This window comes from Perognathus longimembris, chromosome 6 (assembly GCF_023159225.1).
Source record: "Perognathus longimembris pacificus isolate PPM17 chromosome 6, ASM2315922v1, whole genome shotgun sequence".
In the NCBI taxonomy this organism is placed as follows: domain Eukaryota; kingdom Metazoa; phylum Chordata; class Mammalia; order Rodentia; family Heteromyidae; genus Perognathus; species Perognathus longimembris.
The window spans coordinates 47,347,385-47,363,561 of record NC_063166.1 but is presented as its reverse complement, the minus strand read 5'-3'; the positions used below and the strand labels follow the sequence as shown (position 1 = coordinate 47,363,561).

General features: G+C 40.7%; 2 protein-coding genes across 3 annotated transcripts in view; one reads left to right on the top strand and one right to left on the bottom strand.

The window, feature by feature from the left end:
* Positions 1 to 2,516, bottom strand: part of Mlh1 (mutL homolog 1) — a 65,939-nt gene extending 63,423 nt beyond the window's left edge. Inside the window, exon 1 of one of the 2 annotated variants that reach the window (XM_048348659.1) lies at positions 2,307 to 2,516. In XM_048348659.1, the coding sequence (XP_048204616.1) occupies positions 2,307 to 2,422 (116 nt within the window). In that variant the 5' untranslated portion in view covers positions 2,423 to 2,516. The remainder of the gene's footprint in view (positions 1 to 2,306) is intronic. The other variant, XM_048348660.1, reaches the window with a different exon arrangement.
* A 278-nt stretch (positions 2,517 to 2,794) lies between these two features.
* On the top strand, positions 2,795 to 9,365 carry Epm2aip1 (EPM2A interacting protein 1). The gene has a single exon (XM_048348673.1). It carries the CDS (start codon positions 2,888 to 2,890, stop codon positions 4,712 to 4,714), a length of 1,827 nt encoding a protein of 608 aa, XP_048204630.1. The 5' UTR covers positions 2,795 to 2,887; the 3' UTR covers positions 4,715 to 9,365.
* Positions 9,366 to 16,177: the final 6,812 nt, after the last annotated feature.

Sequence of the window (16,177 nt, the reverse complement as noted above, 5' to 3'; positions counted from 1 at the left end):
ACCAAAACAAGTAAAGTTAGAATAGGATCTAAGCCAGGAGCTTGTGGCTTGTACCTGTAATCCTAGGTACTTAGGAGGCTGAGATCTGAGGATTTTGGTTTGAGGCCAGCCTGATCAAACAATCGGTGACACATCTCTAAGTATCAAAAAGCTACAAGTGATTGGGTGCAGGTGGCTCATGCCTGTAATCCTAGCTATTCAGGAGGTTGAGATGAGGATCTCTGTTCAAAGCTATCCCTGACAGGAAAGTCAGTAAGACTTCTATCTCCAATAAACTACTCAGAAAAAGCCAAAAGTGATACTGTGACTTGAATGAAAGAGCGCTAGCCTTGAGCACAGAGCCCAGGCCCTGAGTTCAAGCCCCAGGACAGGCAAGCAAAAAAAAAAAAAAAAAGAAAAGAAAGAAAGAAAGAAAGGAAGGAAGAGGGCTGGGGATATGGCCTAGTGGCAAGAGAGCTTGCCTCCCATACATGAAGCCCTAGGTTCGATTCCCCAGCACCACGTATATGGAAAACGGCCAGAAGGGGCGCTGTGGCTCAGGTGGCAGAGTGCTAGCCTTGAGCAAAAAGAAGCCAGGGACAGTGCTCAGACTGAGTCCAAGCCCCAGGACTGGCAAAAATAAAATAAAATAAAAAGGAAGTAAGATCCTTAATCTTTTAGCATACATCTTTATTACTCTTTTCTCAACTATATTATTAAAGGAGAGAAAAAAACCCAGCAGTGTAAAGGTTCTTTAGGAAACAAATCTTTTGTACTTTCCTGGAGTATATTATAAGCACAGGGCATATACTGGAGAAAACAAATTCAGCCTGGGCCTCCATGAAAAAGAATCATCGGCAATCCTCACTGGAAATTCTTTATTAAAAAACAAAACAGTTTCAACTAAAGCCATTTCTCAGGAACTCCAGTGTTAAAGATGTATTAGCTAATTTGTCATACATATTTTTATTAGCTTACATTAGTTATACAAGGGGGATTTCATTGTTATATGTTTACAATATATTCTAATCAATCTCATCCCCTCTATCATCCTCATTTCCTAATTTCAACAAGTTTCATTGTTCTATTTTCACAGCTGCAAATAATCATCCTTTTTCATCAGGTTTCTTAGTCAAACAACTCCACTTAATACCTATCCCTCCCCACTCCCAATCTCTCTCCAGGCCCTCCCATCCCCCTATTGATCAATATCTTTCATTATGGTTCTTTATGTTGTTTTCATATATACTTTTAATGTACTTCAAAATTATTCACCCTTTTTCTTTTACCCCTTTTCCTCCTAACAATTCCTTAGGCTCAGGTTGTTTATCCATATATGTGTGCTAAAAAGTTATTGTCAGTTAATTCTAATATTGTATAAACAGAAGCCAGCCTATGACTGTTACTACTTCAAATCAAATGGAGAAAATGTCCCCAGGTTCCCTTCTTTCGTCTACATTTTAATTCATTTTCTTTCCATTCGTGGTCCTTTCTGACGCAGTTTTTTTCAATCCTATTACTCTGAATGGTCTGTTTTCACAATGAGATCTCTAAACCTGAAACTCTTTTATTGGATTTCTTTTTTCTAACGATGTACCGACTTACTTAACATAAACCGATTTTAATACAAAGAATCTGATTTATTTTCAAGGCATACTATGGGTAATTTATTTTTCCTGAGGTTTACAATCCACACCCATTTTTTTCTTTTCACGTTTCTAACAGTTTTCCTCCACGTGACAGTCCTAAGCTTCAGAATCACGCATGCCCCATGACGTCAGGGGCGTTTGAGTGCTTCCTCCAAAAAGGGCCAGCGAACACTACTGATTTGCTAATTTGCCTATAATGGGAACCAGAAGTTTAATCCCCAGTTCCATTAACTTGTCCAGAAACTCAAACGACTTATTTGAATAAAAGGAACTGTGCCTTTATGCATCGATTATTTCTGGGACGAGACACTGATTAACATGGTACTCACTGAAATTGACTTCCCCCCCCCCCCAACGTTTATACGTGTTTAATCTCATCTCCCACACATAGTTTTTAAGAAGCCTCCTTCGTTAATGGCACCATTAAAACAATACCAAGTCCACCCTTCTATTTGGTCTCGGAATAGTCTAGAAGGCCTGGTGAAATCGCTCAGAAATCCGGGCCTGGACCGGCAGAAGAAGCGGCTGGCGGTCGCCCAGAGTCCCCGAGGCCTCCGCCCCGGCGGGCATGCGCCGTGCCCGCCTCCATCCTGGGCGAGGGGGCGTGTCCGCACCATTCCGAGCAGCCGCCCGTTAAGTCGTAGCCTTTAAACGATCCTTAGCTCGACTCCCTCGTACCAGTTTTCAATCATCTCCTTTATGGCATTAGCCGGCCTCTGGATAACTTCCCCCGCCGCGATGCGGTTCACCACAGTCTCGTCCAGCCGCCGGATAACTCCCGTAACAAGCGCCATTTTGGCGCGAGAGGCGCAGGGGTCACAGCTGCATTCTCGCCGGGAAAGCTGTCAGCCAATTACTTCAGTCCTTTGTGTTTACGTCCTGGTTTACGCAATCCTGCGCCCCGCACCAGTGGCAGCTATTGATTGAGTAGCCGGAATGTCACTCAAGTTTCTGCATTTACGTTGACCGAGTTCCTGGGGTTCTTTGTCCCTCCTTAAAGCGGCTGCAGTCCACTGAGCTAGAAGACTATGCGCTTGCGCACTACAGTTCACCGATCGCTCTTTCGATTGGCGGACGCCTAGGAGCTTCAGGGAATACGAAATCTCCAACCAATAGGAAGGGGGTTGCTGTGGCTGGGGCTGGTGTTTGGAGCTCGGGTGATCTGGCGCAGGGCAAAGGAGGTGCTTGGCGCTGGTCCGGCTCCTCCCTTCGTCTTGCGGCCTGCTCGAGGTCGGTCTGCTGTTTTGGCCTCCCGCAGAATGTGGATGACGCCCAAAAGGGTTAGAATGGAAGTCGACGAAGCTCTCGTTTTCCGGCCCGAGTGGACGCAGCGTTACTTGGTGGTGGAACCTCCGGAGGGAGACGGAGCCCTGTGCCTGGTATGTCACCGCCTTGTCGCTTCCACCCGAGAACGCGACGTCAGGCGCCACTACGAGGCCGAGCACGAATTCTACGAGCGATTTGTGGGGGAGGAGGAGCGTGCGGCTCTGGTGGAGCGTCTGCGTCAGGGTGACTTGTCGGTGGCGGCCGCGTTCACTGCCGAGGAGAGAGCTATACGTGCAGGCCTCGGGCTCTGCCGCCTGTTGGCCTTGCGGGGTCGCGGCTGGACGGAGGGAGACTTTGTATACCAGTGCATGGAGGTGTTGCTGAGAGAGGTGCTGCCGGATCACATAGGCGTTCTGGAAGGCATTGATTTGTCTCCGGAGATTACCAGGCAGAGGATTCTGAGCATTGACAGTAACCTACGCAGTCAGCTTTATAGCCGAGCCAGAAACTTTAAAGCCTACTCTCTTGCGTTGGACGATCAGGCTTTTGTGGCCTATGAGAATTACCTCCTGGTCTTCATTCGTGGTGTGGACAATGACTTGGAGGTGCAAGAAGATCTTCTGACTATGATCAACCTGACTCATCACTTCAGTGTTGGGGCGCTCATGGCGGCAATTCTAGAGGCCCTGCAGACAGCAGGGCTCAGCTTGCAGCGAATGGTTGGACTGACTACCACCCACACCTTGAGAATGATTGGTGAGAACTCAGGACTGGTCTCATACATGAGAGAAAAGGCTGTAAGCCCCAACTGTTGGAATGTTATCCACTATTCAGGATTTCTTCACTTGGAACTGTTGAGCTCTTACGATGTAGATGTTAATCAGATCATTAATACCATCTCCGAATGGATAGTGATGATCAAGACCAGAGGAGTGAGGCGACCCGAGTTTCAGCCTTTACTAACTGAGTCTGAATCTGAGCATGGGGAAAGGGTTAATGGACGATGTCTGAACAACTGGCTTAGACGAGGGAAAACTTTAAAACTAGTATTTGCACTGAGAAGAGAAATAGAAGCATTCTTGGTTTCAGTGGGAGCCACAACAGTCCATTTCTCAGACAAGCAGTGGCTTTGTGACTTTGGCTTCTTGGTGGATATTATGGACTATCTTCGAGAACTGAGTGAAGAATTGCAACTTACTAAAGTTTTTGCTGCTGCTGCCTTTGACCGCATTTGTGCTTTTGAGGGTAAGCTGAATTTACTTCACAGGCATATGGAGGAAGATAATCTAACAGACTTTCCTGCCTTCAGCAAAGTTGTTGATGAGCTTAGACACCAGTTCAAGGAAGATCACAGAATATTTGATCCTGACAGGTATCAAATGGTGATTTGCCGCCTACAGAAAGATTTTGAGAGACATTTTAAGGATCTCAGATTCATTAAAAAGGATTTAGAACTGTTTTCAAATCCATTCAACTTCAAGCCTGAATATGCACCTATTTCAGTAAGAGTGGAGCTAACCAAGCTTCAGGCAAACACTGATCTTTGGAATGAATATAGAGTCAAAGACTTAGGGCAGTTCTATGCTGGACTGTCTGCTGAATCTTACCCAATTATCAAAGGCGTTGCCTATAAGGTGGCATCCTTGTTCGATAGTAGCCAAATCTGTGAAAAGGCTTTCTCATATTTGACGAGAAACCAACACACGCTGAGCCAGCCATTGACAGACGAACATCTCCAAGCCCTTTTTCGCGTCGCCACAACTGAAATGGATCCTGGCTGGGATGACCTTGTGAGAGAAAGAAGTGAAGCAAGTCCATAAAACTTTGTAGTACAACAGTGAAATAAGAATTCAGTTTTAAAAGCAAAAATTTGATTTTTTTTTTCAAGTTACCAATTTGGACTTTTGAAAAGCACTGAGTTTACTACAAGATGTCCAAATAAATCACAATTCAAGTCCTTCTGAAAGTTGCCTTTTTCCATCTTATCTGGCAGCGTGGGACTGAACCATGAGAATTCCACCTTTTTTAAAACCTTAGTTTAATGGCGAAGTCATTGTTGTTTTTATGGTATAATTGATTTTCAGCAAGTTTAGTATTGAAAATGTGAGTTAGAAGTGTAGTCCTAAGGTGTTCAGAAGATACATGCCAAAAATTTTAGCTCTTAAAATGTTAAAAATTCTGATATAGTTTGAAATGATCAACTCCGTGTGTGTTTGAACCAATTTGCAGATATTCATGTAGCAAGTTCATGTGTTTTCTGAAAAGGAACAACTTACAGTGGAGGTATCTTAACAAAATGTTTAAGAATATTTTTTTAAAACATATATATATATATCTGAGTCTGAGGTAAATATTGACCAATTTCCTCCCTCTTAGCTCCCCCTTCCCAGTGCTATTACTAATGGAGGAGGTAGTCGAAATTTAGCCTGGGGAGCAAGCATTATGTTTAAATTGCTCCTTTAGGAGGCTTCCTGCAATCTGGAGATAAGAATAGCCACTTATTTGGGGTTCCCCCTGGATTTTTCACAACTGGAGGCTGTTTTATCAGCCTGTTATCAAAGGACTATGGTAAGTATAGAATCTTGATTCGCAGTTAGTAATTCTTTTTTCGTATTCTAGACAGAAGATTGGCCTTATCAAAGGGTGAGGAAAAATTTGTTGTACTTCAGGAGTTGTGAGATATTTTCCTTATTTGTTTTATCTGCATGAGTGTTAATGCCTTATAAAGAAACTGTGCTTAATGGAAACCATTTATTTTAAAATGATACAATGTCAGATTTTGTTAGCTGCTGGAAATGGATTTATTCTAGAATTTAGAACTTTGCTACACATTCAGTAATTAAGACAGTGCAACAAGTAGGAATATTCAAATCCCACGATGCAACCTTATTCACAGATTTCAGTAATTCGTTATTTCTAACAAGGTATCTACAATAGTACTTCTCAGATTTATTCTATGAAAAGGCAATCTTATAGTAAAGCCCAGTATCTAAAACTAATGTAAAAACAGGACCCAATTAATAACTCAAAGATCCTCATGCACAATTTAAAACTGTTGTGCTACTAAATCCTGTCTTGAGTATTGCCACTCATTGTTTTGTTATCACAAATCCAGCAAATTCAAGGAAACAAGATACTACCAGGAAGTTAGAAGGAACTGGCTTGTCTAAGTAGACTAATAAATGCTGTCTGTAAGAACCTAAGCCAAAGTTGGATCAGTGGTTCTCAACCAGAAGCAGTACCCTTCCAGAGTAGTCTGGAAAATGTATAGGGTCACCTTTTTGGTTGTCATATTTACTAGAGGGTTCTGCTGGCATTTAAGATCCCTTCCCACGGCAGTGCACAAGATGTTCTGGTACTATGAAGAATGACCCTTCCCAAAGTGCCAGTAGACGCCCTCCCATTGTACATTATCTTATTTCAAGGGACAGGGCAAATTACCGGTAGAAGCTGATGGTATATTTGGTAGGGAACTCCTAATTCTAGCATTCCCCATTTGGCTAGTGGAGTGCATTAAAGATATTTATAGGTTCCAGTAGCTCACAAAAGTATTAATAAATCAGTAATTAATACTGAATCCAATTAAAAGGTTCTGTACTATTGAATAATTAGGGCAAGAAAAAAGTTTTTGACAAGCTATCGTGGTGAGCAAATAGTAAACTTAAATGTCTGCACAGTGAAAACTGAACAGAAAAATCTACCGGTAATTTTCCAATAGCTTTGTGTATTGTCTTTTGCAGCAAATGCTTTATTGTGTGAGAGAAAAATTGGAAGAACTGAAAGCTGCTTCTGCTTTCTAATCCTAGTTCCCCAAATACTGAAATTGTGTATATTTTGTGAAGTTGTAGTATGTTTTGCTTAAGGTGAAAATAAAATTAGTTCTCATTATATAGTCTCTGTGTGGGGTGGGGAAAGATATAAACCAAGGATTCTAAAAGCTGACCCTCAGTAATTGAGAATTTGCTACAACTAGTCTTGTTTGTAAAATAAAAATTGTATTTTACTGTTTCCTGTATTAAGTACCTGCATGGCAGTCTCTTTTTCTTTCTTTATAAATATATAGTTGTTACTGGTCCTGTGGTATTGGTGAATATAGTTAAGTGCCACTTTTTAAAATCAGTGTCCTTACCAGTTACTTTCCTGTTTCTCCCATTCCCATCAGTTTTCTTGAAAGAATTGCTTTCTCACTCTACCAAGCTCATAAGACTTTGTTAATATTCTTATGCTTCTTGAAATACTTGATAACTTTAGCTTTCAGGATATTCTTGCTCCAGGTGGGCTTTCTAGGTCTTATTTTCTGGAACCTCTTTTAAATATATCTTAGAAGATTTGTTTTAGCTTTTGTCTTTTTTTTTTTCCGGGTGCCTGATTAATCTCCCTTGCTTTATCTCCCTTACATTGCCTCCCTGGCTGATCGCTTCTCCTTCCATGGCTTCAGTTACTGCCTGTATGAAGATCCTCCCAAATCCATATTGCCTTTTGAGATTTTTGCTAAATCCTTTATCTAATTGCTAACACAAATCTACTTTGTTGTCTTATACTCATCATAACACATCAATATGTTGTCTCAAAACTGTTCATTTCCTCTCATTTTCCCTTTCTTCAGTAAAATGGCATCACTGCCCTTTACCCAAGCTAAAAATGGAGTCACTCTGGTCATACTACTGTACTGCTTTCATCATTGTCTTAGAATGTGATACAAATTTCTGTTCATCTTTCAGGTCTCAGTTTACATGCTACTTCATCACAGAAGCTTCTAGGTCAGATGCCCTGAGTTCCAGATGCTCCCTAAGTTCCCTGTTCTTCCCTGGCCATACTCTCTTAGCACTTGTTACTGCTAATTGATCAGTTAGGTATAAGCTTTATAAGAGCAGGGGACCATATAAGCCTTGCTCACTGTTATATCTCTAGAGTTTAGCACAGTGCCTGGCATTTCAGTAAATGTTTGGGCAGATAAATATTTGTGTAGTGTTTTATAATCTTTGAATCTCTTTCACAGACTCATTTGACCTTCACAATCATTCTGCCTATTGGCTAGTAGTTGTTAGCTACATATTTGCAATTAAAAATGAAGCTTCTTTGTGACTAGGGACCTCATTGTTGTATTTACAGAATTTTGTGCAGTGCTTAGCATGTGGTTTAAATATGTGAATGTTGTTGAGAAAACAAACTGAGATTGCAGTTTTCCCTAGTAACCATAATGAATAGTCAGCATTCAAACCAGGTGTACTCACATAAATCTACTCTGTAATATTAGGTACATCCATGACATAAGGTCTTAATTTTTTTATTTCCAAAGGCACCTACATATAGAGGTAAAACATTGGACAATTAATTAGATTGAACTAAGATAATAATTGAGTATTAGAGAAAGACAGTACCTCCTAAGAGATAACATCCATTTTTCCTTTTGTAGGCATCAACTCTATTTACTTGCTACTTTCCTTTATAGATGATTTTTGACCCTTCTGGACTTTAAAAGTAAGTAAATTTAACAGAATAATAGAAGAATAACTCAGCTCTTCTGGTTAGTAGATAAACAGTTCTCTTACTTTCCTACCTGCAGAATGCCCACATCACGTTGCATAGGAGATGACCCCAAAACTGTTTAGCATGCATTTTTAGATTTGCTTGTTTCTTTCCTCTGTTGTTCCCATGCCTCTCTGAATTTAATCTCTGGGTCAGTGAGACCTTTCAGTCTTAAGTAGGAGAACCAGACTCTATTTCTTTCCTGAAGCCTTTTTCCCACTTTAAGGGGTCTAACTGACAGAGGTGTGTTAGTTATCTATTGATTTTATTCTTGTTGCAAGGCTAGGTTTTAATCAACTTTTGAGTTAAAAGATTTCTCATTTTTGTCTTGTCATTGAAAAGTTACCTCTCTTCTCCAGTAAGTACTTGACTTTATAAATTCTCTATTCTTTTTTATTTCTATTTCTAAACTGACCCATTCCTATCTGGGTTCATCTCTTCATATTATCAAATGCAGCCAATAGCAACCACAAAATAATTTGTTTAGTAAAGAGTAGATTTCCTTCATCATCTCAAGGAACAGTTTAATCTCTCCTTAATGAGTTCCCCTGTGTAAGTTATTTCTCTCTCCTCCAGTGGCATTTTCACAAATGCCTGTCAATTAACCACTAAGACAGTAGGTTCTGTATTTTAGTTCTTTTATGAATGGGAAACCAATTTCTATGTCATGTTGTGATGGGGTAAAAAACTACAAAATTTTAGTGGGTAAGCACTCAACTATAGATTTTGTTCTAAAAAGGGGTTGCCAAACTATAGCCCACAAACTCCATCCTGCTTCACGTTTCTCTAAATAAAGTTCATTGGAGTACAGCATTATCTATTTATGAACTGTTTTGGGCTGCTTTTGCCCCATAATGGCGAAGTTGATTAGTTTTGATAGTCTTTTGTCCCACCTACACCTAAAATTTACTTTGTGACTTTTCTGCAGAATAAAAAAAAGAACTTCACCAATCTCTGCTCTAAATTGTCATGCTGTGGTTCAAGCTGACAAGCAGATAACAGCAGAGTATGCTGCTAACTTTGAGAAGTGAAAAAATATGGGAAATAACTTATAGACCCTTAAGGCACATGGCCACACCCAAAGTTCAAGGGCAAAACTCAGAAATACTTGGAAGACAAACACTACTGTTTAACATGATTTTATTACCCTATTTACATAATTTCCTTATATTTAACTTTTGGGTTTTTTCCATTGAGATAAAAGTTTAGAGACATTGCATGTGCACCTCAGTGGATTTTTATATACACCCATGTATGCATCAACCAGACCAAGGTAGAAGATAATTCTGTTGCCCCAGTAGGTGCCCTTATGCCTCTCTCATACAAAGATAACTGCTATTTTGACTTTTATCACCATATGTTTTGCCTGTTTTAAAATTGTAAGTAGAATAATTACTTGCACTCCTTTGTGTCTTGTTCAACATATGTCTACAAGAGTAATCCATGTTGTAGCAGCAGTTCATTTTTTGACTCTGTGTCATATTCCATTCTATGACTACCACAGTTTATCCATTCTAATGTTGATGGAAATTTGGATTGTTTCCAGTTTGTGGTCATTATTAATAAAGTTACTATAAAAAAAGTTTGTGTCTATCTTTTAGTAAGTACATGTACCTCCCTTCTGTTAAACTCTAGTAGGTACCCTGCTTCCATATTTGTTTATATGGATTATTCACAGAACAACCAGAGGGATCATTATTTTTAAATATGTTAGGTAAAACAACTCCTTTTAAAACACTAATGACTTTGTTCATGGTCTTCAAGGACCTGCATAATATACACTCACATACTCTGTTTTTTCTACCCCATCATATGTTCTTTATCCCTTTTTCTCTCCTCTCTATGTTCTGTGATGCTATGCTTGTAAATTTGAAAAATGAGGTAAGTGATTTAGTCCTGTCTCTAAAGGAGGCTGTAATGTAAGTAGATGCAGGTTGTTCTGTTTGGTGGGTTTTTATGGGGGGAAGGCCCAAGAGCTGGAGGTAAATCTAAAGCCTCAGGCATGCAAAACACATGCCATACCACTGACCACTTCTAGATCTGGTGATTTCATCCCTCAAAGGGCAAGTAGACCAGGTGCAAATGGTTCCCTTCTATAATCCTAGCTACTTGCGAGCTGAGATGGGGAGGATTGCAGTGTGAGGCCAGGATGAATAAGTGCAAAAATTTCTCAACCAATAGCTGAGTATCGTGGCTTGGCTGTATAACAGGTGTGAGCCACTGACACCTGAATGAGACCCTACTTCTTAATATCACGTTGAAGATTAGGATTTCAACATGGTGGGAGACAGACACTGTTAATAGTAACAAGGATATCTCAGAGCCTCCGTTGCCTGCTTCCTTCTCTGCATGTGTTTTTCTCTTGACCACTCTGCCTTTGTATACCTTCCTGGCTTCTACCACCAACCCATTTCAGTGCCACTGACTCATTCCCATGTGTCAATCTATATTGCTGGGTAGGAACATGTGACATTCTAGTCTGATGCCTTTCCAGAGGCTAGGCAAGAAAAGTAAATGGTGTTTATGAAGGGAAGAGTCCCATACTGTATTTGATAGCCCCTCCTGGTTATAAGAAATAAACTTGCACTAGCTTAAAGGGGAAAAGGTAAAAGAATGATTTGAGAGATACATGAAAGTCATGTGAGGGAATTAGCAGTCAATCAACAATCATTTACTGAAGGCCTACTAGAGCTATGCACAATCTTGCTGGTGACCCCTTTGCATATCTGCTTTGTTCCCTCTGAACACTAGCTTCAGCTGCCCATTTTTCTTTATAAGAGAACACAGTTGTAACTAGAAGGATATTTTTCTCTAAAGAGATTCATAATACATAGCTATAGGCGTTTAGACCTGTTTTGTCTTGGGGCGTGTGGGTGCTAGAGAGAGGAGACTATTAGGTTTTGGACTGGTCAGGTACACCAAAAACTCATCTGTGAGTTTATTGACTTCTCGTAGAGTTTTCACTGAATCCTTAAAAGTCAGAATTTATGGAACTGTTAAAAAGTCCATAGATAGGAAGTGGATGTGTGTTCAAATGGTAGAGTCTTGAGTGAAAAAGCCAAGTGAGAACAAAAGGCTCTGGGTTTAAGTCCCAGTACCAGCACAAAAGAAAAAGAAAATTGATTTATTCTAACTCCTTGATTGTGTGTGTGAGAGACTGTGTGTGTGTGCACGCGCACACACTCATCTCAGATCCTCAGAACTCAGCCTCCCAAGTAGATAGGATTACAGGTTTGAGCCAATGGCACCTGGCCTAATTCCTTCATAATGTAAAGAAATCAGGTCTACCTGACTCCATAGGAAAATAATACTTGTCAAAACTCATCAAACTAAGCAGGCAGTAGTGGCTCATATCTATAATCTGGAGGCTGAGATTTGTTCAAAGCTAGCCTGGGCAGCAAAGACTGTAAGACTCTTATCTCCAATTAACTACCAGAAAACTGGAAGTCTATAGAGCTGTGGCTCAAAGTGGTAGAGTGCTAGCTTTGAGCAAAAGAGCTCAGGGACAGTACCCAGGCCCTGAATTAAGCCCCATGAACAACAACAACCCAAATCCCAAAAAACAAAATAAAAACAACTCATCAAACTATATGCAACAGGGCTGGGGATATGGCCTAGTGGCAAGTGTGCCTGCCTCATATACATGAGGACCTGGGTTCGATTCCCCAGCACCACATATACAGAAAATGGCCAGAAGTGGTGCTGTGGCTCAAGTGGCAGAGTGCTAGCCTTGAGCAAAAAGAAGCCAGGGACAGTGCTCAGGCCCTGAGTCCAAGGCCCAGGACTGGCCAAAAAAAAAAAAAAAAAAACAAACTATATGCAACATTAGTGAATTTTATTAATTGTGAATTACTATTACATCTCAATGTAATTAGTAATTTTAAAAATGCACAGGATAACTCAATGATACACCACTTGCCTGACATGGGAGACATGTTAACATGCCCAGCATGATACTCCATCCCAGCAGCACAAAAAAAAAAAAAAAATCCTCACTACTTGGACCCCTCCCTCTAGAATCAATGAAGGAAGTATTTTTTTTTTAAAAAGTGTAATTTCTGTTTGCTTCCTGAAACTAAGTCTTGCTATATGGTTCAGGGTAACTTCAAACTCCGGATCTACCTCCTGCTTCCTCTAGAGTGCTGGGCTTACAGACATGCCCCTCCACTCTTCCTTAAATGTTATAATGTTTATAAAAAATGATTGCTATTAAAACTGCTATTGCACAGGCTGGGAATATGGCCTAGTGGCAAGAGTGCTTGCCTTGTATACGTGAAGCCCTGGGTTTGATTCCTCAGCACCACATATATAGAAAACGGCCAGAAGTGGCACTGTGGCTCAAGTGGCAGAGTGCTAGCCTTGAGCAACAAGAAGCCAGGGACAGTGCTCAGGCCCTGCAATCCTAGCTACTCAGGAGGCTGAGATTTGAGGATTGCAGTTTGAAGCCAACCCTGGCAGTAAAGTCCTTCAGACTCTTATCTCCAGAAACCCAGAAGTAGAACTGTGGCTCAAGCAGTAGAATACTAGCTTTGAGCACAAAAAGGCTTGGGAACAGCACCCAGGCCCTGAGTTCAACCCCCACAACTAACAAAAAAAAACTAAAACAATCAACAAGCAAGGATATGTGATGATCCCTGAAGCTAAAGTCAATGAAAGAGACAATTACTTTTTTTTTTTTTGCCAGTCCTGGGGCTTGACCTTGGGGCCTGAGCCCTGTCTGTGGCTTTTTTTTGCTCAAGGCTAGCATTCTACCACTCGAGCCACAGCGCCCCATCTGGCTTTTCTATATACGTGGTACTGAGGAATCAAACCCAGGGCTTCATGGATACAAGGCAAGCACTCTACCTCTAGGCCGTATTCCCAGCCAACAATCACTTTTGAAGTAAATTAATCCTAACCATTGTGAAGCCCTTTACCCAAAGGATATCTGGTTTTCAACAACTAGGTCAGCTGCAACCCTTCTCAGCAGGATGAGAGGAAATGGGGAATGGAGAAAAGTGTTCACACTCCGTCTATCCTATAGAGAATAATCCTCATATGTAAAATGTGGGTAGAGACAGGAGCTCCTTCCTGAACAGGAGGGCAGTGCTTCCTGGGCTTCCTAAGCTTCCTAAGCCGATCCACTGCACAGTAAGCAATCTTTAAGGTGAAAATGATTGTACCAAGAGGAATGTGCCTTACATATGTTAGCATGGATGTTATCTGAAAGAAAGAAATGGCACTTCTTTTACATAATCCAAGATGGAGATGGGGCGGGGGAACAGATGAGTGGAAGCAGTGATCAAATGTACTAAGTTGCTAAAGATTAAGGGCATACACAGAAGGCACATTTTTCAGTGTTAGAACAGGACAGCCCCAGGCAAAGCAGAATGGTTGGTCACCTCATGACAGATCTTAGTGCAAGTAAAGGAAGACATCAGAGCCAGAGCTGTCCAAAAACAATTTCCTTGCCATTGAAGATAATAAAAAAGAGATGGCCCTTGGCTGGAAGCTGCCTATGAAAGGGCATCACCAGTAAAAGGCGAAAGAGTTGGATAATCTGAAGACAAACCAAAAATGAGGGAGGGGTAACATTGTTCAAAGGGGCTAACCGCTTTGTACATCACCTTTACAATAAAATTTAAATCTAAAGAAAAAACGGGGGGCTGGGAATATGGCCTGGTGGTTAAGTGCTCACCTCGTATTCATGAAGCCCTGGGTTTGATTCCTCAGCACCACATATATAGAAAAATCCGGAAGTGGTGCTGTGGCTCAAGTGGTAGAGTGCTAGCCTTGAGCACAAAAAGAAGCCAGGGACAGTGCTCAGGCCCCAAATTCAAGCCCCAGGACTAGCCAAAAAAAAAAAGGAAAAAAGAAAAGAAGAGGGGCTGGAAATGTGGCTTAGTGGTAGAATGCTTGCCTAACATTCATGAGGCCCTGATTTGATTCCTTAGTACCACATCAACAGCAAAAACTATAAATGGTGCTGTGGCTCAAGTGGTAGAGAGCTAGTCTTGAGCCAAAGAAGCTCAAGGACAGTGCCCAGGCCCTGAGTTCAAGCCCCAGGACTGGCAAAAAAAAAAGGCATCTTTTCTTTTTTTGCATGTAAAATATGTGTTATTGTTCTTTAAAAGGGTTCAGGGTTTGGTTTTAATCAGGCTGCACACCTCTCATCAGTCTGACATTGCTTCTATGTCAAACTGGCTTCAACTAGCAATACTTCATTAAATCCAAAACAACAAAAAGTTCTAATTTTGAGAGAAAGAAAATCCAGTTCTGAGAACATCAGTTTGCAATTATAAACAAAACAAGGGCAAATGTTTCATGTTGCTTTATAAACCTTTCTCACACAGAAGCAGGAATGTAATTTTCCTTAGGCAGGTACTGACACCGATATAGGCAGTCGATAAAATTTAGAGCATGTCAAATGAAAAAGTTTTTTGATGGTATTGATCAAAACTCGTAGAGCCTTTATCTACACTTAGAAAGTATGATGTTCTGATCTTGAGTCTATATTAAGTATCTACTGTCTTGTTCAAAAATAAAAGAATTTTGGTTAGTACCATCAATTTTTTTACTTTAAAATTCTAGAATGAATGGCAAAAGGCATTGTTTTTATCTTCTGGTATGAGGGAAGAGAAAAATCTACAGATTTGCACTTAAGTTAAAAATAAAAACTCTGGCAATGGAAAATAGGCAGTTGACATAGCCGGCCAACATGTGAGGTAATATCATCAGTGTAAGACGCGGTCCCAGTCCATTCCTACTGGCCTAGCTGATGCTATAAAATGAGGCAGATGTTTATAGCTCAGACCAGTAAATTCCAGAGGGACACAGTGACTCTGAGCTTGGATTCAGAGCCTTAGAAGAAGGGAAATACTAATCTGCAATTTAATTTTTATGTGAAAAATAGTGTGAGAGCCCCTGATGAAGTCTCTCCTCTGAAAAAAAGGCATCTTTATAGTGCTTATGCACATGTGAAATGAGAAGGTAAATTTCATAAGCCACCAAGGAGATGAGAGTCTTCCAAACATGCTTGTATTTCCAGTATCTGTTGCTATTGTCCTCATTGTTGACTAGCCACACCTTAAAGCTACTTCAGAAAGCAATGCTGATGCCCTTCCTTGGGGCTACTTTAGGGTCTCAGTTAAATGAGACATAACCAGCATCAGTTCACAGAAGTTGCCCTAGATGGAGAGTTATGTGGTGCATGGCTGTTCTTAAAAAAATGTAAGCTAATTTTAAAAAGCTAACATTGAACTTTGTAATAAGCTCAATGTAGGTAAGCTAATTTTAGTAAGGGGGGTTAAATATAAGGATATACATATATATGAAAATGTCACGATAAAATTTAGTGTGTGCAATTAATATATGCTAATAAAAATAAGAGCTAAATCAATATATTTTTGTTAACCAAGGATGACCAATCACTGCAAACTGGCATGACCCCCCACCTCCCCAGTCAGCTCACAAGTTGACACCATTTTGTGTCTGGACAGTATCACTCAGTGGCAAGAGATAATTCAGGAAGGATTGTAGCTCATGAGGAAGGTTGCTTGGTGAACAGCAAACCTCTGTTTCTGTGCTATCAGTGAAGAGCTGGCATCCTTGGCAACAGGAACCTGCTTAACGAGTGGGAAGAGGCAGCAGGCATGAAAATGTGCACACAGAGAAACAAATCCTCCTCACCAAATATTTCCTTTGTCTGTTTACTGAGGTCTATTGATGGTTTTGAAAATTGAAAAATCAGCCAGGAGTAATAGCTCAAGCCTATA

Bases quoted from the DNA above. Each gene is read 5' to 3' on its own strand.
- Epm2aip1 (XM_048348673.1), top strand. From the start codon at position 2,888: ATGTGGATGACGCCCAAAAGGGTTAGAATGGAAGTCGACGAAGCTCTC.